This window comes from Atractosteus spatula, chromosome 11, assembly GCF_055471065.1.
Source record: "Atractosteus spatula isolate fAtrSpa1 chromosome 11, fAtrSpa1.hap1, whole genome shotgun sequence".
In the NCBI taxonomy this organism is placed as follows: Eukaryota; Metazoa; Chordata; class Actinopteri; order Semionotiformes; family Lepisosteidae; genus Atractosteus; species Atractosteus spatula.
Window position 1 is genome coordinate 48,480,277 of NC_142716.1, and position 27,033 is coordinate 48,507,309.

Genomic DNA, 27,033 nt, shown 5'->3' on the forward strand with positions numbered 1-27,033 from the left:
GTGTCCTCTCCCTAATCGTTATCCCAAACAAGGCATTTTGTTAAACAGCACCTGTCCCGGGCACGGGCAATACAACCCACCACCGTTTCCTTTATTGAAATACAAAAACAGTCTCCGATTCTCAATAGTCTATCGCCTAGTTCAAGTACACGACCCCACCGAGAGTCTGAATCGCAATTTGTGGGATGTATTTACAGTGTAACACCCAGCCTCCGTCACCAGCGTGTCCAGTGAGTCTCTGTAAATAACAGCCCTGTCTAATCCGTCTCCAAGGAAGTGTGCAGTTGGGTCATTTCCTGGACTTTTTCTTTTACGTGTTTTGCCACGTAAAATTCATTTTGGTAGCGGCACTTGGAATCAACCATCCCGTTTTTACAAAAAGTACACCAACGGGGCGGAATCTGTAACCGCACCTATATCAAAAACACCGTGTTTTAGCGAAAGGGTCTATTTCTAAGCTCGGAGGCATCGCCGGCTGGACAACACAGCAACCGGCTGTGCCTTCCTTTGCCGGGAAATGACGTCAACCCAAACGTCGTGGGGGGCGTCACCTTTAACGGGCAAAAACAAGAAATGCGCAGTGTGAAATAAAATGAAAAAAAAAATCGGCATTTTTACAAACAAGATCGCGAGAAGACGACACATAAATGGGAAAAAAATGAAAAAACGCTCTTGACGCCTTCTTGGTTTTCCGTTGGCTTTACGTCATATCCGGGATCGGGGCGCTGTTCTCGGCAGCCAATGGGAAGACTCCCGTGTTTTAAATGTCCGAGGCTGGTTCAGACCGTGAAGCCGAGCTGCAGAGCTGTGCGTTATCTTCAGATCTACCACCTCATCTGCACTTCTCGTTTTTGGGGTTTTGGACACTTAACGATTTGCCTTGGGAACATACCATTCATGGGAACGCAAGAGGGAAAAGGTCAGTGAGAAGGAACCCCTCCTCTCCGTCCCTCTTGTCAAATTTACCCACAGGGCGCTCTTGAGGTCCTGTGCTGCGTTTCTTTTTTAAATAAAACCCCAGACGAAATCGTTTATCTTCACCGGTCTTGCCCAGCTGTTCCGTGTTCCGTCCGTGCTTCGAATATGTGGTTGTGAAGGCTGTCAGATCATGGACATTATATCTCGACGAGGGACGGGCTAGCACACAGCTTTTTATCTTTCTTCTGTCCTGGGCTGCTGCTGCTGCTGCTGGGGCTGTATTCAATACAGCTGCTGCATCTGCTTAATAATTTACAGCGCTGTGTGGATAAGATAAATATCCCTCTATACCCAGGGTTGAATGGGACAAGGGCCTTTTGAGAAAATGTCACCTTTTGTTCGGCTACTTTTCTGGGTGCCCGCTTTGGGTGGAATGAAATGCGTGAATTACAAATCAGCACGGAGTGTTTTGATTAGATCAGGTAGATCGCCAAAAAAAAAACAACATAACAGGAGGTATGTTGTGGTTGTGGTTGTGGTTTTGTTTTTGCTGCGTGGTTTTATTGATGTATTTTTTTTTAAATCACTTCATTGCCAGAAGCCGTTCCCTGTCTTTTGTGGATGCTTGTTCTCCATAGTGCAGAAGTATCGTCGGCTGCCAGTTGCGCCGTTTGGCTTCGGGAGGGTAGGACAGTGCGCTGTAAATTAATTAACGGTCAGTAGCTGACAGTACTCGGGGCTGTACAACAGTAAGAGTCCCTGTACAGAAAGTGTTGACCCTTCGGCGCGTATAAGGAGTTTTTGAAGTGGGAATCGTGTGTTATCTGCGGGATAATAGCGACGGTTTTTACTGTTGGCGCCGGTCCCTGCTGTTGCAGCGGCAACAGTTACTAACTTGGCCGATGAGCAACAAAGGTTTAGTGACGTTTATAGACCGACTTGTTTTCACCCCTTTCTCGCCAAAATGCTTTTTCCACATTTTGTTTTGTGCCGCATCCCCCATTTCCAGGGTCCTGCACAGTTTTGTTTGGGGGTGGTAAAGTTATTTTTCCAGACCCTGGAGCGGAGCTTGTGTGTCTGTAGTGATGGAAAACCGAGCTACCAGTAGCTAGGACGCCACCGCTTTCAGAACTTCCCGGATAGCTTGCAACGGACCAGTCAGTTTTCTTGACCATTAATCAACCTGCCGTTCGAGATGGGTTTGGTGCTGCGCTGTTTGGTATCTATTAGTACTACTAGTACTAGTAACCTGACAGCTTGTTTCTTCCCACAAGCTGTCTGATCACTGAACTCTACCCCTACCACTGGCTCAAACAGATGTTTTTTTGAAATTGTATGTTGTTTACCTTGTTGTTGCTGCTGTTCTGTGTTTATGGGGTGTTTTTTTTTGGTTTCCTTAATGTCCTTGTATTGGAGCATACACGCAAATAAGCATTCCCTTGTGCATATGGCAATAAACTGAACTGAACTTTTACCGGTTGCCTTAAAAGAAAACAATAATATTGCGTCATATATTTATCACGCCAACCCCTCCAAAGGACACCTTGAGGGATCTAAACATGTTTTTTTACAACTCTGAAGTGTTACGACTCTTCTTGCCTTCAAAAGAAAGATGGAAATCCCTGTACAGTGGAGTTCCACCTCCCTTCTGGTCAGCAGCTGCTGCACAGCGCAGTTTTGGTCTCATTACTCGCGGTGCAGCGGCTCGGCACTGGGAACCCGGCTCGCCTTCAAGCACAGCCGTCGAGCTGAAACCAGAGAACGGGCATTGATTTTAATCTGGTGTTTCCAGGAGGGTTTGACCTTGTCGCACCCGGACCGGGTGTAGAGATGAGCGAGCCCCCGCGGTCGGGATCGGTGAAAACGCAACACTTGGCACAATTCTGTGCGCCGGGCACATGCACCAATAACTCACCGTGCGCAAAATCTCTTACAGATTGGGTGGAAGTAGCAAATGATCTCCTCAGCAAGTGTCATATTAACCTGAGACTGAAGAAGCTGACAGAATGCGGCGCCAGTGTCTTTGTCTCGCTTTATGAAGCTATTCTGGGAGAAAAGGTCCCAGGTAAGAATTAAACTTATTCGTATTTTTAGTTGTTGTAAATGGAACACAGCAGAATGTGGCAAAAATCACAAGGCACCCCTCTACCCAGAAGGTTGGTTTTAATAAAGATCCACCCCCCTAGGTTTGCTGGGCTGTGAATGGGTCACGCAGGATGGTGGATAACGAAGAGAAAGTTAAACTGGACACTTCTAAAAATAAACCTACTGCTTGTTAAACACGCTTTTTTTTTACATGAAAAGCTCTTATTTTTGTCAGGCTATCCATTTATACAAATAACAGAGTCTTGCCCTCAGGACAATCGACAGCATCACATGCTTCTGTGTCAGTGAAAGATAAATTTAGAACCGACTCCCAACGAAGAACTTGGTAACAAAAAGTGGGCTATTTGTTTTGATGGTGTTGATACTGGGCGGACAATGTTTGACTGGTTGATGAGAGTAGGATCTGAGCCTTGTTGTTTTCTTTTAAGCTCCCAGGAAGGTAGGTGACAGAATCTATTTGTTTTCTCAAGGCAACGCTTAAAGCTGAAATCTGTCAGTGTCCGATGGTGATGATGAGCTCATTTTCCCACTGTACATTGATTTTGATGTGCAGTATTTCTAAATATTGAAGCCTTAGAAAATTCATAAAATAAGGTAATTCAGGTGAGCTTGTTGTGTTCTGTGGGCAGTAATCCTTCGTTCAGGCCCCGCTGAGACACTGCCCATTTTCTTGGATTCTTCTTAATCTGTAACTGTTCAACATTTTTTTTCTTAACATGCTGACCAGAGACTGGGGTGCTATCTGTTTGGAGTTTGTATGTTCTCCTCATCTTCATGTGGGTTTCCTCTAGGTTATCATGTTTTCTCACCCAGTCCAAAGACATACTGGCAGGTTAATTGGCTTCTGGTAAATTTGACCCTGGTGTGAGTGTCTGTCCTGCGATGGACGTCCCATCCAGGGTGTATCCTGCCTTCCACCCATTGCTTGCCAGGATAGGCTCTGGCTCCCCCTGACCCTGAACTGGAAGTGGTTAGGAAATGGAAGGATGGCGTTAACCTGCATTTCAGCAGGGCTCACTGTTGTGATGTCCAAGACTATTTAACACCTCTGCTCTGAACAGATCTTGACAGCTTTCAATGGAAATTCAGATGAAGTGGGGCAGAGTGAAGTGATCCCTTCTCTCAGATCCCAGTAGGACATTTGTACAGTCCCCAAACCAATGGAATCCTGAGCCAATCCAATTAACTAATTAGTTTTCATTGCTGAAAAACAAATTGCTTTCAGCAATGGCCGAATTAGCCATGCCTCATTTTCCAGAATGGTGTGTGATACGTAGAGGGGAGCTGAACAGAAACAGGCTTTGTGCTTTGACGTCCTAAACCAGGACCATGCATTTATTCCTGCCCCAGCAAAGCCATTCTTCCCTATCACTGTGCTGTGCAGGGGTATAGAGGAATTTCTGCTGTAAGGTAAGGAAGCCTGGTGCGTTTAGATACAAAACAAAAAGGAAGACATGACACAACAGGTTGGTCTGTCTCGAAGAAAGGAATTATAGGAATTTCAACTAGCTGTAAAATGAAAGAAAATGGCTGTGATCCTCCCTATTATTATGGCCGTTCACTGTTTCCAGTGTGTTTTGCCAAGTAACTTACTCCCATTACTGTTAAGGAATGGGCAAAGTGCAGCTGATTATGTTTTGAAATCTTTGCCCGCAGACTACATTGCTGTTCCCTCAAGTCAAGAAGATGACATACACAACGTGCAGTCGGTGATAGACTCCCTGGCATTGGATTATCTGCAGATTAGCCTTTCACACATCACAGGTGAGAGAGAGTGGCCCAGGGGCCTGTTCTGACCACAGCCTAATCCCACATCTCGGTCTTTAAGGATGCATAGCAGATCAGCTGCAGAAGTAAATGCTTCCTGGGAATTAGCAGATGTAGATGGATGTTTTTTTTTTCTTTCAAGTGACAGTTTGTTTATCTGTCAACAGGAAAGCATCCTGCTGTGCCATTTTTCAGATGGTTTAAGGTCTCTATCGTTTTTCTATGAGAAATATTTTGGCGAAAAGGCCTTTTTATCTGATGCAGCAGGAAAGACTTGTCTGATATTTAATGAGAGAATGCACACTGCCTCTCACCTCACCGTTCCACTGTTAGTCTGAAGACGTCTGGTTCTCCTTTTGTTTTTAGGAGAAAATATTGTCAGAGGAGACAAGGAATCCATCAGGAATCTGCTGGAAATTTTTGATGGGCTACTTGAGTATCTCACAGAACAAATCAGCGATGAAGAGTCCCAGAATGGCGGTGAGTTTTGTTCCTGTCTTTTTAAACGCAGAATATTGCCCTTCTCTCCGGGGCCAGAGGCAGCAGGCCCTGTCCCAGTGGAAGGGGAGCTGTGTGCTCTGCCACCTGACAGGACTGCTGAGCTGTCATGTGTGCTCATCTCCCAGGCTCGCTCGCTCTGTGAAAGAGCGCAGGACCCTGTTTGCATTAGCTCATCAGCACACATGAACTGGATGTAATGGGCTTCAGCGTGCTGTTCCTGGGATTAAGAGTAAAGTGTTAGAGGTTTACTGAGCAAAACATCACCAGCCCTCAGCCTGTAGTGTTGTCCTGTCTGTCTGTTTAAGGCAGTTGTTTAGTTCTTCCACCACCGTTTCCTGTTATAAATTATCTGGTGGATGTGCTTATTAAGTGTCTTATTTAATATGAATAAGAATGCATTCTCATTTCCAGTCTGATGTGTCAGTGTGGGGCCCAGTTAAGCTCCTGTGTGAGGTGTGAAGTATCAACCATACCTGCGTGGCGCAGTTTGTCTGAGCCGTGGGATCTTTACGAGAAGTGAACTGTGACGCTGTAAAAAGCCGACTCTGTAAAAGCTGGGATTGTTTGTGTTGTGAAACCGATACGCAGAACAAGGCGGCACTTGACCGTGCTCCAGTCTTGCTCTGTATGGCAGACTACAGCTATATACTTTCATTACCAAATGCAATTAGACTTTGAAACCCATGTGATCGAATGCTTTTGCTTTTAGTTTCTCCTAGTAAAAGAACAGCTGAAGATGTGTAACTCATTTTATTGATTATTACAGTTTTATTTTTCTTGAAAAGTGCAATAGATACATTTCATGCTTAACTTAAGACACCGTGTGCTTTGAGACTTTCGCTCTTTGTTGCTAATGATGTATTTTGTAACTTCCTAATTTACATGCTCGACATTGTAGTATTGCACGTTCTGAAATAGGTTCTCTCTGTGACTCAGTGACATCTGCTTTAGACCTTGTGATTCCACCGTCACTAAGCTTTTTATTACAACTGTCCGCCTTACATGTTACTAAACATTAAGAACAATTAAATCATTTTCACTTCTGAAATGCTTGGAGACTACCAGTCTTCAGGCAATTCCAATCAACTCTGTGTACAACGTTTAAGGAGCTGAAAATCCATTTAGGAAGTTTAAGTGTTGCATGTTTACACAACACATGTGAAAGTGCAACTACGTACGAAACGCAGAAACCCATGGAGTCACAGGGACCGAGGTGGGGGAGGGCCTCATTTAGATGGATTCAAGCAGAACTCCAGCGCTATTTTTACATTTCACGGTGGGAAAGAATCGCCGTTGATGAGTGTAATAACCGTAAAATGTACACACTAACTTGTAAAACCTCCGGTTTACATCACAAAATAGACTAAATTTCCATGTGTGCGCAGCACTGTGTTCTGCGACGCAGAACAAGGCAACAAGACATCCGGTGAGGTCAAGCGGCCCCATTACATTGTACGGAAGCAGGCTTGTGAATACATCTCTTTAAATCCAATAAAAATATTGCTCTCAAATTCGAGACGGTTTGCCGATAAATGGAACTTGCTTGTTAACTCCGCATGCAGATCATGTTGGAACACTTGTGTGGTGAACATTTGTCTGCTGCACAACTGCACTACTCATTTGCTCGCAGATCTCATGACGGTGACTAGTGAGCAGGAAGGGCTGCTTCGAGTTGCAGTTCGTGGGAGTTCGAATGCAAGTTCGCAACAACATGTACGCACGCAGTACTTTCACAGAGTTCACGATTTTGTGCTTAAGTTGAAATATGTACAATTTTTCTATACCGTCAACGAATTTATTCTCTTACCCAGACCTAATAACCGGTCTGAGAAATTGGGACTGCAGGTCCCCTTTAACACTTTGCTATCGTTTCTCTCTCTCTCTCTCCTGAAACAGAATGGCCAGGCCACATGTCCGGCGAAGCCCCCCGTCCCCCTGAGGGGGCTGCGCAGGAGCAGACGGGCGTCCGGGAGGAGGGGACCCTGGAAGAGGACAGATCCCTGTCTTCCAGAGGGTGAGGACGCAGTGCCTCCCTTCCCCCATACAGTCCCGCTGTCCCACAGGGAACCCTGGAGAAGCTGCCCATTTGGGCTCGTCGTTCCCATTTGGCTCCATTACTCAGTAGTCCAGTGGCCTGAACTGGCTGTACCGGGAACAAAGTCCCCAAGGAAGACAACTCCCAGAACCCCCCCCCCCCCCCCCCCGACTCCACAGCCAATCAGACTGCACACAGCTGGCTGGTAACTGTGGTTCAGTGTGTTTTTTTTGTTAATGACATCCTGTAATTGCCGTGGGAGCGCGTCCTTTCTCCCCCTGCTTTTGACATCTGATACGCTGCGTAATGACTGCTAACGGCTCTTGCTAATGAGCTCGGGGCTGGGTGCGCGCCGTGGTGCCCTGACAGTGGAAGCAGGTGTATAAGTCAAGTGCGGGCAGAGCAACAGCGAGGCTGGCTGCAAGCTGCAGTCAGATTCCAGTTTGCTTGTGCGTTGGAATATGATTTTATTTTTTTGGCAGGCCGGAAAAGGCCCTTTTAATTTATCCCGCTCCTCCTTCCAAACACACCGACGGGCGTCATTGCATTTGTTCTCTTTCATGGAAAGTAAACATGTTCTTACGGGCAGTGATGATGAAAGACGCGGAATTAATCAGCAGTACAAGGTGGTTGTACTGCATTTTTTTTTTATGAACACAGGTGGTGTCTAATTTCTGCATGACCTGTTCTTCTGTTGCTTTAATTCCTGATTCCTCAGAGATTACACATGACATTTCTGTAATAACTTCTAGCGATCGCATTAGACTTTCCATCTTCTTTTTACTACTGAGATGACATCACAATTCCCTTTCTCAATAGGGTTCTTTAAAAAATGAATTGCACAAGGGGGAATCAAATGATAAATTAAACTCTTCATATCTGGATATGCCAGTGTTTGGAAGCTCATGAAATTCATGTGCTTTATGGCTTTTACTGCTTTGAAAATCTGGGCGGTGGCCTAAGGTCTATAATCGTCTGTCTTGTTTGCTTTGGTTTTGATAGTAACTTTTGTCAGCAGATCTACGGTCCGGTCTTCTCCATATTCAGCTGCATCCTGGGACGCAGAAGGCTCTGAATCCACAGCAGAGCTGATCCGTCTTGGGGACTCAGCCCGCACCTTCGCTGCCAAAAACGAGGGTGAGATGGATGAAGGCATTTTCTAAATGTCAATGAAACAATCCATCTGTCCTTGGCCAGAGAAGCAGCCAAGCATCTGGAAGAATAGGGTATAAGGCGGGATTGCACATTAGGCAGAACACCAGCCCATCCTTTGAATGCTTTTCTGACTGTTATTCTTAGTGAGGATAAGAAGCCCTTTAATTGGCTGCTGTGTAAAAAGTCCACAAAACACACAGCATAATTAAGCGTAATGGTGCTAAACCAGGAGCTATAGAACATGTCCAGGTCATGTGACTTCTGCCTGGCTGGGGACGTTTGAGTTAATCTGTTTCATGCTCTACTTAAAATAATTTCCTGCTTCGATTGTGACTTGTTTTCTTTTAAAGCTGCTGTTTTAATAAGAAGTCTTTAGATAATTGTGCCTTCTCAGTCACATTCTCTGTCCTCTTAGCCTCCAGTTATTTAGCTTTGTCTGTGTTTGTACTTCATCTCCTCTCTCCAGGAATTTGACGGAGATTAAAATGTGCAAGGCCTCGGCTTCTGTCTAGCCCTGTTTTTTGTTTGTTGAGCCAATGCATCCTACAGGAATAAGAAAAACGTTGTTTGCTCAGGGTTGAGTTATCACACAGACTATTGGTTTGTCTCTGTTCTGCGTGCCGCTGGCTGAATGCCGTGATGTTGTTTGTCTGCGTTATTGCAGACAAGGCAGCACGACGTTCAGTTAGGATTTCTCCACTGGTATTCCCCAAATTCTGTCAACCTCTACTTAACCTCCTTCCTTGCTTTGTGCCCTTTTCCGCTGGGTTAGAATAGGCCTGAAAAACTGAGCTCTTCTCCTGGACACATGCTTAACAAAGGGTCCATGTGCTCTCGCTTTTCAGCTGGGAGGAGTGGCAGCCGCCAGTCAGACAGGACGGCTGGTCCAGAACTGGCCGGTGAGATCCGTGTGGCGGGGTCTTCCGGTGCCAAGCCTGCAGCCCTGGCACCGAGCAGCGGAGAGCCTGGTGAGCAGCTGCCCTTCACACAGCAGCTTCCTGTCCTGTACATGACGGGCAGCAAAGGCAAAGCACGAAGCAGCGAAAAACTGAAATGCGGTTTGGTTTTCTGGGCTATGTTAATACAGAATGAATCATCATCTTTAGCAAGTGCGTCTGCTGATTTGAGGGAATTTGCAGCTGGTAAAACTGGACACAGATAAAGCCCACTTGTATGCTGAAGATGCAGCACTATGTAATGCTCCTGTAAAACAAATCTGGAAAACTAAGAGCAGTCTTTAGTTGAGAAGTCTGGATTTTTGGTCTACAATATTGCCACAGTCGTTTTATTTGTTCCACAGACGTCGCGGTGGACACTACAGCCCTGCCTGTGCGTCCCGTGTCCTCGGACCTGTGGAATGGCAGCGGCACTCAGCTGCGAGAGCCCATCCGACCCGCCGTTCCTCTGCGGCCCCCCTGCCAGCCCGCTCAGACGGACGGGCGGCCCCCCTGCAGCGGCGGCGGCCAGGCGCCTGCAGGCGCACCAGCTCGGTGGCAGGAGGGGGAGGAGGCTGTGGCCGTGCCAACCGTAAGGAGCCGTGCCGAGCGGTCCGGGAGCAGGGCCTGCGCAGGACACGATACGATAAAGATACGGGAGCGCTGTGGGATCCCAGAAGCCACCCCTGGGAAGAGCTTAACTTTGCAGGAGTCCTGTCCTCTGATGTTTGTTGGTGGCATTAGTGTTGCGTGGACACGGGGGCTGGATACCAGCCCCTTGCCTCTCAAGGGGGGCTGCGGCACTATTTGTATATTTCGGCGTTAGGAAGGATCAGCACTGATGAGTGCGTTTCAAACCGCGATCAAAGTAAAACGTTCACAGTAACTTGTAAAGCCTCCGACTTGCCTCGCAAAATAAGAGGCGCAGGGCCATATCACCTTTATTGTCTATTGTCGGCAATTCCAAACGAGGCAACCAAACATCCGGGGAGGTGAAGCGGCCCTATTACGTTGTAAACAAGCAGGCTTGTGAATACCTCTCTTGTAATCCAATAGAAATATTGCTCTTGGCTTTGAGACGATTTTGCAGAAAAATACTACTTGTTAACTGTGCATGCAGATCACATTGGAACATTTCTGTGGCGAAATGTCTGCTGCACAACCTGTACTTATCCGCTCGTACATCACAGTACATTAGTACAGTACATTACAGTGACTAGTGAGCAGGAAGGGCCGCTTCACGTCACAATTCGTGGGAGCTCTCACGCGTGGGTAGACCAGGGGTTTCCGACAACAATGGCGACCATACAAAACAAAAATCAATTTTGTTACCAAGATTGAATAATGTGTCTGAGAAATTGGGACTGCAGGTCCCCTTTAAACTTGCTTTGGGGTTCAACTGTGGGTCAGGTAAATAATTTATTCAATTAGGTAATTCACAGGTTATTTCAAATTGGGACAGCCCTGCTCATCTCCATGACTAACCCTTCTTAGACACTGGAGTGGGATTACGTTTTTTAACTTCTGTTTGCCCAAAACGATTGCGTGGAGAGGGGAGGGTACAGTTAAATTGACATCTGGATATTATTATTAAGAGCACAGCAATTTTATGCTGCATTCAATGTGAGATATTTTTATGTTGTTTATTATGTTTACAACCTCTCATGTGACTCTGCGGCTGTGATTTCTGAAGAAAAGATGATAACTGGGTTTTCAAAGAAAATGCTAGCACCCCAAATTCTTCCGCAGGACAGCAAACCCATTCTCGTGCTCATCATACAGTACAGTATATAAGTTGTGTAGGGATAACACAAGGGCTTCAGCAGCCAATCGGCACAGAGCAAGAAAGGGCGTGTTGCATTCCTCTTTCCTGTATGATGTCATTTTTGTAAACTGACACTTCAGTGGTGGAGACTCGGTCACCTTAGAACATGCTGATGTTTTAACACTTGGCAAGCTCTTACCTTGGCCATTGTCACTTACTAGGCTGTTTCTCACTGAATATCTTCCTCAAGAATATCTTCTACATAAAACTCAACACCAGCCTCCTATCCTGTACAGCATTTTAAATGGGGAATTTTCTTTTTAAAATAATATGCCTCTGATCTGTCTGTATATTTTAACATTAAGGTTTTGTTTGAAGATCACTTCCACAGCCTCATGCATTGGATATAAGCGGAGTCCCAGTGCCAGATACGATGGTCATCTGTGGTATCTGAGTAATTCTGAACAAAGGGATCCTGCTTGTCGGAAAATAAATGCTTTAGAGACGTGTAATCTGTAACTTTGCCAGCACTGTGGCACGCTGTGCTGTAGTTGGCACGCATCTGTCTGAAAGAAAACGCCCTCAAGCAGATTTTAGAGGCTGATGTGTTTTTCCACCGAGAAGTAGTTTCAGGGTGTGCCTCCAGAGCGCTGTAGCTCATTCACAACAACAGGGAAGTGAGCTGTAAGGGAGGAGTTCATCTCCATAAACATTTCATTGAGCTGGAACATGATGGCATTTCATTCTGCAAGTTCCCTTTTCGTACATTGCGCTGGGAGTTTTTAGAAAGCCACAGGTTTCCCCAGCTGTTCTAGGATCTGACCTGCTGGACAGTTCAGTTCATTCCAATTCGGATTTGCTTCATGTCGATTTACTGAGCTGCCTGAGCAAACAGAGTTTGAGAGGGAAGGAAGTGGTGATGAGGTCTGTGCTGATGGTAGCTGGTTATTCACAGTGAATGAGTCTGACTCCTGAGAAGCCCCCCCTGGAGGCCCTGCTGTATAACAATAGCCTCCTCTTTGACTCCCTGACTGCTGGGCTCCTCTTAACAAATTCAAATTCAACAAGCTTATGTCTCGCGACCTGTGAAAGCAATAACAATCTGCCTGGTACTCAGTGTTCCTCAGGCTGGAGATCACATTCTGGGTTCAACATCACAATCTTCCTCTTGCCTACAGATCAGCGACAGCCCCAGGACACTCTCTGACACCTTGGCAGCTAATGGCCATCATTTCTCTCAGCCATCTCCAGGTGAGAGTGTTGTACAGGGTGTTACAGAAGTACAGCAGTAATACAGTAGGATCTGTATTGTCATGCGTCATACTATTGTGCAGTCCTGCACGCAAGAATAGCAAGTAGCTGATGTATACTGGGTATATTTTGTGGTTCACAAATGTAAAGAGTCATGTGATAAATTCAGGTGCTTTTTTAATTGTGCTTTTAATTGCATGTATATTTTGTTGCACTTGGCAAGTTTCTTATGATGGTTAAAGCTATTTTTGCATATGTTTTGAAATTATTTTTTTTTTTGATGGGTGCATTAAAATTTCGGTGGTGATGAACAGTACTAATGAATCTATAATTTTGACCAGACAGGCATTGTTACTTCAGGTTTTTTTGTTAATTGGCACACAGTGCGTGAGTAGCATTCCCTTTCATTTTTGCTTGGGGGTAAGTTTAAAACTCTCACAGTCTGCTTCCCTAATTTGCAAGCCCTGTGATCTGGCTGGGTTTAGTACAATGAGGAGTTCTGGTTTTTAGCCAGAAGTCTGGGGTTTAACCCTTTAGTGGCTGTGCGTTTCCTGTTTACCCCTTTGTTTCTGTGTGTCTGTCTGTGACTGTGTGGGGGTCTTCAGGTGACAGTGAGAGATCTGTATCCAGTGGCTCTAGGTGTGCCAGTCAGAAGAAAGCGAGCCTGGCAGTGGAGAGAGACCAGACAGAGGTAGGATTGGGGTCCTGGGGTGCTTTTTGGTGGGAGGGTAAGAGTAGTCTTGAGTTATCATAAACTGAGGGCAACACCTCGGTTTTATAACACTTCATCCAGGTGGGGGCTACACAGTGGTGGTGGAGTGGAATCCCCAGTATCTGTAAAGTGCTATTAAGTGCATCAGGACGATTTCTTTTTCATTTATAAATTCTGATTCCTAGAGACCAGAAAGAGCTCAGCTGTGTCCTCCCTTCACATCACTGTAGCACCTTTTAAACTTAGACAAGAATTCAGGTTAATAGCGTGTTTGGTCAGTCAAAGCTTTGCACAGCAGTGATGGAGCACAAGGCACTGGTTTAAATGAGCACTCTGGAAACTGCTTTCACTGTTGTAGCTGCTCCTGGTGTACACGAGGTATAAGCTGTACCTTCTGTGCACACGTGCTTTCTTGCACCCCAGAGCCTGGACTGTACCTGTACCTGTGACCTTTAAACCTGTAAACCTTATTAGTCAATTGCTATTGTTTATATACTATAGTCTAAGTTCATTGTACTGTGCATAATATAACTTACCCCCGTTTCAAGTATATACGAAGTATACCAATAGTGTTCTTTTTTTAAAGCCATTTTTATATATTAATGAATCTATCGATATATTAGTATCCGTATTTCGTTATTCCATGTAAACTTTTGTGCTGTGTTGTATTGACATATCTTCTACATAGTATCTCAATAAAACTAAAACTCTGTATTATTCACAGCAAACCAGAAATAGATTTGAGCTTTTCTATGGCCTTATCTGCCATGACATCTCCCTGCCCGAGACAGGCTGGCAACTGCCTCCTAACAGGTATAACATTGTACTGTTTACACCTCGAAAACTCAAATCTTGATTATCTTGCTGCTCTTTCCAGGCCCTTGCTGTTGGTCCCAAGAAGGTGGCCTTCCGCACACAGCCTGACATCCGGCTGCTGACCCTGCAGAGCAGCCTGGGGGAGACCCAGCGCTGGGGTGAGGAAGAGGAGGAGGGGAGCGAGGAGGACTCCCAGCTGCAGGGCCGCGGAGGGCTGAGAGACAGGACAGACCACAGGTGACAGCCCGCTGCGGACATCAGAGCTCCGAGTTCGACATATTTAAATGTATACTTTGCATGTTATTTCCTCTCAGGAGTCGGCACAGGGTCTGCAGATAGCAAATTTGCAAACTGTTTGGCTTTCCAAATGTACAGAGTGCTGTACTGTGCTGTTTGCTGACTACAGGCAAGCACTGCCTCCAGCCCAGGAGCAGAGCACAATTTAAACGGGAAGCAATATCACTGCATTAATGATTAATGCTAATGAGGTTAATTAGCATGATGCCAAACCGTCAAGCATCCTAAACAGGAGCCTGAGCATTACAGAGGCAAATGCCTCTTCTTACCTGTGGATCAGCAGTCTGATGGCTGCCTTGTGTTTGCTCTCAGTGAGAGTTCTGTGCTTGACGGGGAGCTGAGTGGGGGTGTCGGGGAGGAGCCCCTGTCCTGGCGCAGGAGGAAGAACAGGCAGGCGGAGATGGAGCTGCAGGAGATGTCCGAGAAACTGTCCCGTCGCCTGGAGGAGCTCGACCTGGTGAGCCCTCATCTGTGTTTTTACCTGGGCCGGGATCTCCAGGAAAAAGCAGCTGTCCTCTGTGGTGTTCGGTACATAATTGAACACCTGCAGCATTCCTCCCTGGAGATGATGCCTTTACTGAAGCGCAGCTGTTTTGAGCTGCTTTGAGATCCTTAGTGATGTTCTTTATTGGAGCGAGAACATGCGTCACTTGTTTTCACATAAGATTCTTGTTTAAAAGAGTGATATTGTTTTTGTTGATTCTGGTTCATAAGCATTCTAGTTAATTACAAATCTGGTGCCTATGTGGGCTGCATGGTGGTTCAGTGGTTAGTGTTGCTGCCTAGCAGTGCTGGTAACCTGGGTTCAATTCCAGTTTCCTCCCACAGTAAAAAACATACTGGGAGGTTAATTGGCTTCTGGAAAAACTGGCCCTGGGGTGAGTGTGTGCGAGTGTGTTTGTGTCGATCTGCCCTGTGATGGACTGGCATCCTGTCCAGGGTGTGTCCTGCCTTGTGCTTGTTGCTTACCCTGATAGGGTCACAGGGGAGCTGGAGCCTAATTGGAAGAAACATTTAGAAAACAGATGGACGCTGCAAAGTTAGAAACGGGCATTAAGTGTTGAAAAGAGTCGTTCAACTCCCAGGAACAGTGCAGTTCCTCTTTGTGAGGCCTGTACTTCCCCCGGCCTGAGACCTGGTCTTTGCAGATGCTGAAGCAGGCACTTGGAGAAACCACGGAGGCCGGAGAGACGAAAGAGGAGGACAAGCTGTCTCATCACAGCGACAGCGTCATGGAGTGTCGCAGGACAAAAAAGCAGACCGGTAGGCATGAGTCCGAGAAAAGTCTCCTGATTCTTTCACACCCCCTGTCTGTTTTCATTTCAGTTCAACTGTCGCTATGAAGCACTTGTTTTAACTCTTCATAATTTGAAAAAAATTGGAAATATACTATTCCTGGCCACTTTTAATACCTTTGGAAATGCATTTTGTGTAAGATGAGATGTGATTCGTCGACTTGCCAGACAGGTTTAAGGTCATCATACCTGATCTTCTCTGCCTTTCAGAGATTTTAGACCGAAATGAATGAGGGTCAGTGTGCTGTAGCTTTTTCAACAATGGAACAGTGTAAGTTAGTGTTGATAGCAAGGCTCTGACGTGGCTTTTCTCTGTTCACGCCGTGTCCGTCTGCAGACGAGCCTCAGCTGAAGAAGTCCTCCCGCACGCGCTCCCTGTCCCCCTCGCCCCCTCCGGCGCGGCGCCCCCTGCAGGCACAGTTCGAGGACGCGCTGCACAGAGAGGCCCAGCACCACCTAGCCAGGGCGCGGCGCCGTGCCCACGCCGAGCTGGAGACGCACAGGCAGAGGAGCCTGGTGAGATACCTCACCGGCTCTGGCCCTGCTGGCCTTCTGTCCATCAGGTCTCCCCAGAGCTGTCGTATACCGCAAAGGAACAAGTACAGGCTTATTGCAGGCCGAAAGGAGAAGATAAGAAATGCAGTGTTTCGGCTGTGGAGCCTTCTTCGGGTGTGATTATGTGGAGCCTTCTTTGGATGTGTTGACACCCGGAGAAGGCTCCACAACCGAAACGTGTTTCTCTTCTTCTCTTTTCAGCATGGCATAAACCTTTACCTGTTCCTTTGCAGCCTATGCATGCTGACGCAGCTCCTTACTTGAACTACTGCTGTCGTATGCCTCCTCACTAGGCTGAAGACGAGAGCTAGGGTTGGAATCTGGATGGGTGGGGGCTTGGGGCTTGTCAGGGTGAGAATGAGAATAGGGACATTTTATTACCATGAGTCATCACTAACTCAAACTGGGATATTGGGTGATGCAGTTGTCCCCATCACTTCACTTAGTGCAATTTAGTGACTTCCTATTTAGTAAGCCCTTAAGTCTTAAAAAAAAAAAAATCGTCAAACCACTTTTGCTGAAAATGCTGAAGCTAGCAGTCTCACTGACTCCAGCGCCGCCAGTCCCAGCTCCGCTCACACTGAGCACACAGCCGGCGAGGAGCTGCAGAGTCTCTCCCCACCTCCTCCTTATCACAGAGGAGCCCCGTATCACTTCTGCTTCCTGCCCAGCTTATGCTGTGCCGGCAGTGAATTATTTTCTGTCACTCAAACCATTATACCGTATCAGTATTTTAGTCAGATGTGCGGATTTGGGTAAAACATAGATTTGTTTGATCAAGACTCTTTTTCAAGGAACCTAGAACCTTCAGCTAATTGAACTTTATGCATTAACATTCAGAATTAGCCTTGGACCTGCAGATAGTACTCGTTCTGGGACACTGATATAGAGACCGCACTTGGCTGCCCCTCGTGTTGAGCCATCGGTGTTGTGCTTCGGTGATCGTCTTTCGTTGTTCTCGGAGGGCCTGAAGTCCGACAATGTGGTTACTCCACACCTGAAGCTTGACCGTGGGCCTGAGCTGTAACTGTGTGTGAACCTGCAGAGCAGGTATTGATATTGGGTGTGTGTTTTTGTCTAGATTGTAGGGAAAGCCTACGAGGATGAGTTAAAGAGGTACGAGGAGCGAGAGCAGATTCTAATTACCCAGGAAAGAGGAAAGGCGAAGGAAGCTGTAAGTATGGCAAGCTTTCCACATTTCCAGAAAAGCTCCAGCTGGCTAGAGAAGCTTGTGTCAGGACGGTGTCTTTATTAGACAGAGCAACAGCAGGAGTCTGCCGTTTTGATGCCAGCTCGGATGTTCTAATCGTGTACTGTTCGGAACAGACTGCTGAAATACAGGCGGCAGAGATTGTCGATTTCCTTTTTTAAATGTTTTCATTAATCCGAGGCAGAAGGCTTCAGACTCTTTCTAGAATCGATCAGAATGGATTCTCTGAAGTCGTTTAGATAACGCAAAAGGTCTTCCTAAATCAAGCTGAACCTGCCAGGCTGCCGAGATGGTTTCCTGAACGTTGTTGTTTGTCCGCCAGCTGAGAGAGTATGAACAGATCCTCCAGAAGGAGGCTCCCCGCACCCCAAAACCAGCCCGTGTCTATTCCTCCAGGACCACCCCTCGGGCGGCGAAGCCCGCATCGCCCCGGGGGAGCGTCCCTCCCAGAAAAGCCCCGCCCAGTAAGAAACTTTTCACCTGGCTCTAGTTTTACCATCTGTTATTTGATATGACTATAATATAACCCTCTAATGTAAAAAAACATTGTAATGTCTTCTAGCTAGCTCTTAAAAGTAGTATACTGAAGGATTTGACACTTCCCGGTTCTCATATGTTAAAATGTCAGAGGAACAATCCTCTTAGAGACACAAAATGTATCTTTAAGAGTTAAATTCTTTGTTATCATTTAAACTGTCATGAATTTGTAGAAGAACTGGATTCCATTGCTCACTTTCCCACTTGCCTGTGTGCCCTTAACCTCTCTGAGCATCTGTGTGTCTGATTTCCCCAGTGAAGGTTAAAGAGAACGACCTGCTGCCCCTGTTGCTGGAGGAGTTCCCCCACCTGCAGCTGTCCCCCCACACTCTCAAGAGGATGTGGAACCAGCAGCTCCGGCAGGTGGGACGCCTGGGCAGCGCCTCTTCTGGCGACCGCAGCCGAGCCAAACTGACCAGCCAGGTAGGACGCCTGAGGGTTGAACGCCGTATAAAGTTATTGTAGAAGATGCATTTTTTTTTAAGTTAGAAGTTGGAATATTATTTGGACAATCTGATTTGGATCAGATTTGTTTCATGTGTTGGGGGTTTGTTTCAGCATGTTTTGAGAGCCTCACTCCCGGCTGATGCCCTTTCCCCTGGTGGTGCACGGATAGCAGTGCCCTCAGCAGCTGGCCTCTCTGCTCATTCTGGTTTTGCATGTACCCATTTGCCACTTTCCCTGCTTTCGCTTCCGTTTTCTTTCTGCACGCTGTCTGACCGTGTCCCTCTGCCCTGCCGCAGGTCGAGGATGCTCAGAGGAAGCACGACCTTTTGGTGGAGATCATCCGCAAGGAGCAGGAGCACAACCAGCGCCTGGTGAGTCCCGCGCCGCTGCTCGGGACTCCGGCCCACGCCTGAGGCATGCAACAGTGTCGCTGCCGCTCAGTCCTTCCACAAAAAGCAAAGCACAGCTTGATCTGGCGGAGAGTGTAGAACACTGCTGTGACTGCAGGGGCTTGAACTCCAACGTGCCAATCTCTCCATCTCCCAGAGGGATTTTAAAGACCGGATCCGGCAGCAGAAATCGGCCCAGAACAGGATGAGGGAGCAGCGGCAGCAGATCGCCCGGGCCAGGAAGTACTACGATGACTACCACGTCCAGCTGAAGGCCCGCATGATGAGGGCCAGGACCCGCGAGGAGAAGGTGGGCTGCTGCTGCCTGCAGATCTCTTCTTGCTCTCCTCTCCCTCGCATGAATGGAGTGAGAGCTGTTTTCAATGAAATGGCCGAGTTCTCCATTTATATGCAAACAGCTGGGGTATTAACAGTGCTAAAATCCTCTGTCCGGAAGACTCGAGCAGTCCTCAGCCAAAAAACATTTTTTCAGAGGACTGACTAGCATCAGCGCAACACTCAGCCTTGTGCAGTGACCTCTGATAAGCCAGTGAAGCTCTGTGGAATTAGATCGACTCTTGTGGTTTTAGGCGCGTACAGAGTGTAATCTCTCTGTAAAAAAAATAAAGATTCCAACCAAACCAAAGTTTTCCTCCAGGTAACTTTCTGAATTTGTCACGGGTCAGTGGTTCAGCAGTTCATTTTGCACTTTTATCATTTATTGCATAAAGTTAGAGTATTTGCGACCGTGTGGGAGATTTTGTGCAGGGTTGAGATAAGCTCGGTTACTGTGTTAACGCTGCCTTGAGTGGATGCTCCAGCTCAATGACTGGGTGGTGGAACAGATTGTAAGACAGTGTGACGTGGTTAGAAGGGTAGACTGGATTTGTTCCCTCTGAGATGTTTCTAAATTTAATTTTAAAAATGGTTTCTTAAAATTGTAATTGTATACAGTTCGGCATTCATCCATTTGGTGCTGTTGTCATCGGAGAGGTCGGTTACCTGCGAGATGCAGCACGTGTTGGCTCGGTGCCTTGAGCCCAGCCTCCTGCGGCACTGACGGCGCTTCCGTGTTCTCTGCAGATGTTCAGGCAGCTGTTCGAGGAGGGCCTGGGCATCCAGAAGGAGCGACTGCAGGAGCTGCGCTCCTACGCCAAGGCCCAGCGGCAGGAGCACCAGCGGCGTCACAGGGATGAGCTGGAGTCCATGGAGAATTACTACCGGGACCAGGTACTGCAGCCGCCTGCATTCCTGCACCTCTTCCCAGCCGCACCTGCAGCAGCCGGCAAGAGAAGAGAAGAGCAGGCATGCTGGGATACTCCGTAATGGGACAGGCCACTGCGGCACCTGGGCCAAAAGGCATTTGAATGAGGGAGGAAATACTTGAGATTTATTAGAGATTCTAAAAGCCTCCAAAATTCTCTGTGTGCTCCTGTGATGAGTTGTTACTCGGCATTAGGCTGGATTGTGCAGGGAAAAAGGTCTGTTTTAAGGAAAGTGATTCGGAATGCTTTTTTTGTTTTTTCCCCAGTTTTCGCTGTTGGCAGAAACTCTTGCACAAGAAAGACAGGAGATTCAAGTGAGGAAGAAAGCACAGGAGAAGGTACGTACACCCTTGTGCATCTTAAGGATCAGTGCAAAGGAGCTCTAGATATGCCTGAACTCGGGGGTTCCTTTTAAGGAGCTGTACATTTAGGAATGGTTTTGTTTTACATTATTTAAAAAGCGATGGCAATAACAAAATGTTATGCTTCGAATCGGAATGGGTTAATTTAAAGCCAAGCCACAGAGGGGAAGGAAAGGTTCCTCTTAGAGGCAGTGATGGTGCGACCAGCTCTAATCAGCAAAGCAAGCTCCTGCAGCAGCCGGTTCACCAATATACCCCTCCTCATCTCTTCTGCAGGCTCTCCAGAAAATGAAGAAAGAGCTGCGCTCTAAGATGGAGCGGGAGATCAGGGAGCTGCAGAAGCTCATCATTCACAATGACGATGACGATTACTTCCGCAACCTGGAAATTGAAAGGTTACGACGCAGAGTACAGATGGCTTCATTCCAGTACAGCACGTCCCATCTGTTATAAACTTTTATGGTTTTAATTCTTCCTTGCTGCTGCCCACAGGACACTTTCGATCTAAATTATTTAAGGTTAACTTTTTATTACATTTTGTGCACTAGTCTTTTTTTTTAACTGGTAAAGGTACAAATATGAAACTGTGAAGTCGGTACAAGATGACACTAACAGGCCTTCTCTTGCAAGATTGATGTAGATTTTATAAAAATCCTTAATCCTTTGTTTTTCTATGACCTGCTGGCTATTCCTTTTCTAATGTCTTAATTGTAAATTACTGTACAGAGGTTAAATTTCAGGTTTAAATTATTTATAAAACTTTTAATCTGTTTTTCTGCTGAAGTATCTTTGCAAGGTTTGTTTGCCACTAGGTGGAGATAGTGGACAAATCTTTAAAGGAAAAACACAAGAGCCTATTGATTATATTGAACTATGCCAAGTGCCATCTTTAAGATGTCTGTATTGAAACTGTTTATTGCTTTTATTTAAGTGCTCAAGCTGATTTTGGAAAACGGCAATTTGAATCCAGCATTGAGACCGTAAATGAAGTTTAAGACATGAGTATTTTACTGAAGTACTCTTAAGGAAAGAAATTGTAGTCCAGTTGTTATTAGTGAGGACTCTCCACTGAAGTTTCTAAGTGCCATGTGTGAAAGGGGCAAAAATCAATTAGGGCCAATTATTTTAAAATGCTATTTTTTTCTTTTTAATTCAACAATTGTTCTACAGTATGTGACAAAGAAGACATGGTATACAGTTCTATTAAACATTATGCTGTGAGGGTGCAAACAGCATACAGTTTATTGCTCATCTTCTGCATGGATACAAGAAAGTTAAGATTTTTTTTTAATATTGGTTTTCATACAGGTGTTATTGTTAAAGCATTAACAGGTGGGGTGAAAAGGTACAGCAGGCATCAATGCTATACACACTGTAATAAATACAAACTGAATGGAAATGGTAAAACTAAAAACACTGTGGCTTAAATGCTAGAGGAAAGTAATAGGCAAGTTTATAATTAAACTAATAACACAAAACAATACTCTATTAAAACAAAAAAAAGATAAACTGTTACATACAACACATTGCACTGGTCAGCTATGAGAAGAGTTTGCAAGTTGAAGAACAGAGTCTGCAACAAAAAGCAATAGGCTGTATCCCCACAGCCTCCTCTGATAGATGAGTTAACAGATGCGCAGATGGACATGCATTGCTCCGAGACTGCACCAACTTGCTGACGTATCAAAAAAGTCTCTGGAAGGGGAACGGTATGCATGTACTGGACATGTGGCAAAAATAGATGTCAAATCAGTCCATAAACTATTTGGTAAATAGATTAAAGTTGCCCATTCAGTTAAGCAACTTAAGTCTGCAACTGTGCAAAATGTTTGTCCTTTAAGTTAAGGATAAATTAAAGGTTCTGTGATCCTTGAATATGAACTGTACTATACAAAGCACCATCCTGGGATATTGTTCTTCACCCAGCAGCTGGACAATTTATGTTTTGCAGTTACTTAAAAAAACAGGGTGAAAAATACATTTGAGTGTATGCAAGTCCATGTCCATGGTCATAATTAGATTGCTATGGCCAGGCAGCTATAAAGGTTTTAGCAAAAAGTGGGGAAATTAAGCTGGTGGTGAAGGTGAGGAATCTGGGATATCCAGAGCAGGGAGACAGGACAGACGGAGGAAGCCCATCACTTTGACAGGACTGATAGTCTGGTGGGGGGGTGGGGGGGGGGGGGGGGGGGGCACGGTTTAACAGCCTAGATTTGTGAATGGCAGTTTCTCAGCAGGAAGGGTGAGGAAGAAGGGTGGCAGTGAGTGAGACCTTTTCTTTTTTTTTGCCCAGTGGCTGGCCATTTTTTTTAAAGATTACATCACCTGAGAAACACAGAGCAAGCTGAGGTCTGGGATACATGTAGCTTTTTTAAAGGGTACAAAGAGCCAGCATATACAAAATATAGATTGAGACAACTCTACTCTAAATTACAGGTGTATTCCTATACAGTTGCAGTGCAAACTATTTTCATTGTGCACCTGAAACAGCACTAGATGCTTTAGAAGTGTCATAAACAGTCATTCATCCTAGAAAGTGCTCATGGACATGCAATGAATTAACTAGTGACTGTTGTAACATTGGCCTGCAGTTCACTCGTGAGAATCTTGTAATTGGCACTTGCTACAATGAAGGAGTGTTCAATGAACATGGGAGGAAAGTTGACCAAAAGTTACTCAAACACTGTATTTGTTCCAGATACAGAACTGCAATAATTCCTTCTGCAAGTGTATATATTTAAATCATACAGGGGAGTACAATAGGGTATTCATTTTTAAACCATGACAGAACCATCTCCTCACACACCCCCTACACACACATCTTAAAGTGCTCTAAAGTTGCAAGGATGATTCCTGCTTTTTTTTTTTTCAAAAGATGAGCTCGTATTTAAAACATGGAATAATTACCTTAAATACAAGTTTCTTTAGGCAGAGCATTCACATTTTCAAAAACACCAGTGGCGCCAGATTTGCTCCTAAGATTCCAATTCAATTTATAGACCAATTTAAAAATACGACTTTGAATGATGTACTAGGACTTTATTCAAGGTAAATATTTCATTGTTTTAAGCATGATTTCCTCTTGGAACCCTCTCCCTACTTCCTTTTTCCCCCACAAATCCATGAACTTCATTCAAGCTTAATTTTGTTTCACACACAGTCTATAATTTAAACATCAATACTTTTAACAATTAATAAGGACATTCTAGGATGACTAGGATGCTTTGCTTTTATCTTCCTGGAATAATGTTTAGTTTGTTAGTTTTTTTATTTCCCTTCAATATAAAAATAACATGATTCAATGTATTTAACAGAGGCAGCCGACAGATTTTTTTTTTTTACACTGGTTTACAAGAGAAACATATTTAGATGTCTTTGAAAAATAACCAAATGCTTTCAGCCAGGTCTATCTGCAAAGCCTGTTAGCCCCTGAATGGCTTATGATGGAAAAAGATACCGAAGACCCTGTAAGAGGGGGCTCTTCTCCAGCCGGAAGCACTAACTTTCAGTGTGGACCCGTCTCGAGGCAGGGCCCGAAACTGAATTCTGGCCAATGGTCCAGTCTTCACAGATGCCCAAGAGTCTGTGCAGCACCGCGATGTACATGCAGTCCTGGGTTTCCAAGCAACAGGACAAAGAACACGAAGAGATCTCCATGGCGACGAGGCTCAGTGAGGCTCCCTGCCTGCCTCAGATCCCTCCTCTTAACCTGGTGCTGTGCTTGTGTTTGTGTGGAAGGAAAAACCATGAAGAACAAAAAAAATGGAAAAAAACAAGGCTAACTAAAATAAACAGTAGTAGTCTGTTTCTGTAAGTGAGGAAATACTATGTAGAACACTGTCTTAACTGTCAGGGTCACGAACAAAAAAAACAAAACAGCCAGCATTCTGCACGTTCCAGATAGTTAACGTCTTAGTTTTAGCAGCTGAAAGAGCGCCCCGTGGCCGAGGCCAGGGGACTGGTTTTTTTTTCTCGTCTTTTTGGGCGGAAAGGGGCGTTTCCAGGCCACGCGGCTCCTCGCCACACAAGGTGCCTCACGGGTGGTCCAGAGGGCGTGCGGCGCCAGACTCGGTGCCCACGAGGGCTCGGGCTGAGCACGCCCAGCGGCAGGCGGGTGGGTCACAGGCAGCGTCCGGGGGGGGGGAGGCCGTGTCGCCCTCTCCCCTCACTCCACGGCGAAGCCACACGTCTCCTCGATGGCTGTCAGCAGCTTCTCGTACAGCTTCTCGGAGGTCTCGTACGGAGGAATGTCGATGCGGTTGAAGCTGAGAGGGGGGAACAAAACACCTAAAATCAGCCAACTGGCCTCACCCATCCCTGGGTTGAGACGGGCTGCTTCCCCCCCCCCCCACCTGACACAGGGATTAAAAACCTGCTCACTATCCTTTCACCTGCTCACTATCCTTTCAAGGGATGAGGACCGGATTTTCCTGAATATCTCAGTCAGTAAATGAACTATTTTCTCTACAAAAGGACACTCAGTGTAAGGGGAACTTGAATTAGATTTGCAGAGTTTAAGATAATTGCGGATGAGCTCCGGCGCTCCCGGCGGACAGGGGCCCGGTGCAGCCAGGGCCTCCGGACGCCCTCTCCCTGCCGGGCCGCGGCAAGACTCACCAGGTGTGGGCTTTGGGCAGGTTGTTGGTGCTGGCGTCAATCTGGTGGATGGTGAAGAGCCGGGGCCCAGCCGCGCCTACGGGGGAGGGGGGGAAAATAAAAGTGAGGGGGGTTGAGACAAGACGGGGGTCCCTGCGGAGAGGAAGGAGGAAGACGCGCAGAGGATGAAGAGCAGCGCCGGCTGCTGCTGGAAGCCAGCAGGCGCTTCCTCACGCGTGCTCCCTGGACAGTTCTGCAAGTAGGCTGACGTAATGAGCATCAGTCTTCTCAGCAATCAGACGCAGTCCAGGGCGTGCGGCAGCTGCAGTGATCACAGTCGCGGGCCGTGCGGCGCTTCTCTTGCACAGCACAACAGGCTGCCTCCTCCTGGGGAGCCCCAGGCTCTCCAGCCAACCGGGTCTTACAGAGACCACTCATCCGTGAGCCTCAAGCTAGCAGGTTTCAGCATGCGCCCGTGCGTCTTCCAGTCTGCGTGTCCTGACAAGGTGTGCAACCCTCCGGCAACCACAGAATCATCATTTCTAAAGATTTGGAACAATTTCATTAAATTACGAAAATCAAGAATCCGTCTAAAGCAACAAACCTCTTCTGCCCCCAGGGAATACGTTTCCTTAAATGTATAAATCACTTTACTGATCAATAACTCACAAGTGAAGATTTAGTTCTTTGGCTATAAAACTGTTCTACGGTTGCAGGCTGTTTTAACATTTTAAGGAGATGCCATTTTCCTTTACTGTAGCAGACCTCGGATACAAAATAATTTTGTTTTCTGAAAAATGATTTGCACGCGTGTGCTGCCCAGTTGTACCATCCCTGCCAGCCTTCCATCCTCTCTGCCTTCACCGTGATCACGAACAGCCTGTGAGAGGTAAAGACCACCTGCAGCAGGAGGTGGGGCTCGGCTCAGACAGGCTCAGCTGAGCTTCCGAGCAAGGGTGCTGAACAGAGCTGCTGTGGAGTCGCCGACTGCTGGCGCTAACCCTCACACTGCCAACAAGACAGGATCAATGCAACCCAGCAAGAAGTCAAACTGGATACGACCCACAAACGCACGGACAGGTTCACAGAATACACGCTGCTCTCGCTAGCTCCAGACTTAAAACCCAGCGGTTTCTCCAGGGAAAGCACAGACAGTCGAGGAACGCTGGCGCTCATGCTTTCCCCCGCTGTCTTCAACGCTGTCCAGCAGCCTGGGGTGTTCACGAGGTCACAGGTCACTAGCTATCTGAAAATGAAGCCGCGCTGTGCAAGAACACCAGGCTCGTGTAGCCGGGCTCACGGACTGAGCGCGTCACAGACGCGCCACCGCTCCCCTGTGACGTCTAGGCTGCGGTAGAGGACTGCGCCTTCCGCCTGGAGGAGCTCCCCGCTGTCCTGCCACCACAGTGCGCAGCTCAGCCTCAGCGGCGGGAGACCAGGAGAAGCCCCGCGCTCGGACCGCTACCTTGAAGGGCCTTGAAGCCCTGCAGAGGCACCCTGGAGGAGCCGGTGACGAACTGCAGCAGCCGCGCCCTCCGCTCCTCGTCGTAGCTCTCCACCGCCTTCCAGAACCACTTGACGACGTTGCTGTCCGGTGTGCAGTGCTTCAGCCGCGTGTTCGACTTCCAGTCGGCGATGTCGATCTTGCCAAGGCCACAGATGATGAGCTGGCGCGAGCGGAAACGGAGGAGAGCAAGGAGTTAAAGAACTGAAACGAAACGGCAAAACTCTGGAGAGCCGAGCGAGGTCGGGGGCAAATCTCCTGCGAAGTGCTGGCAGGGAAGTGCAGGTGGCACCGACTGCGCCGGGGCGGGCAGGGAGTGGGAAGGCGGCAGCAGGAGCGTTCCCCCGGGATTCAGCAAGAACGACTCCCGCCCCCGGGCGCCTTTGAAACGGCGGGCAACGTGCGCCTTACCTCCAGCTCCTTCTCGTCAAAGGACTTGAGCAGGTGCTGGGGGATCACCTCGTTGAAGCCCTTCTGCAGGGCGAGGAACTGGGCCTCGATCCCGCGCAGAAACCGCCAGTTCACATACAGCCTGCGGAGAACAGGAGGGCCGCGGTCAGCGCGCGAGGCCAGAGAAAACAGCACAAGACCGGAGGAACTTACACCTCAACGCCC

General features: G+C 47.0%; 2 protein-coding genes across 2 annotated transcripts in view; one reads left to right on the forward strand and one right to left on the reverse strand.

Annotated features, from left to right (window-relative positions):
* Positions 1–759: 759 nt before the first annotated feature.
* On the forward strand, positions 760–21,089 carry LOC148824255 (centrosomal protein of 95 kDa-like). Its single transcript, XM_088926850.1, has 22 exons — positions 760–919; positions 2,855–2,983; positions 4,681–4,788; positions 5,158–5,271; positions 7,189–7,306; positions 8,346–8,464; positions 9,328–9,450; positions 9,783–10,009; positions 12,361–12,433; positions 13,039–13,124; positions 14,023–14,198; positions 14,571–14,715; positions 15,407–15,521; positions 15,891–16,069; positions 17,190–17,282; positions 17,641–17,782; positions 18,112–18,278; positions 18,599–18,673; positions 18,849–19,001; positions 19,775–19,921; positions 20,223–20,294; positions 20,595–21,089. Exons 1-22 carry the CDS (start codon positions 898–900, stop codon positions 20,769–20,771), a joined length of 2,760 nt encoding a protein of 919 aa, XP_088782976.1. The 5' UTR covers positions 760–897; the 3' UTR covers positions 20,772–21,089.
* Positions 21,090–21,521: 432 nt separating this feature from the next.
* smurf2 (SMAD specific E3 ubiquitin protein ligase 2) overlaps positions 21,522–27,033 on the reverse strand; it is a 65,717-nt gene continuing 60,205 nt past the window's right edge. The window contains exons 17-20 of the mRNA XM_088926849.1: positions 26,830–26,950; positions 26,380–26,581; positions 24,936–25,011; positions 21,522–24,583 (exon numbers count right to left, since the gene is read on the reverse strand). Coding sequence (XP_088782975.1) covers positions 24,484–24,583; positions 24,936–25,011; positions 26,380–26,581; positions 26,830–26,950 — 499 coding nt within the window. The 3' untranslated portion in view covers positions 21,522–24,483. The remainder of the gene's footprint in view (positions 24,584–24,935; positions 25,012–26,379; positions 26,582–26,829; positions 26,951–27,033) is intronic.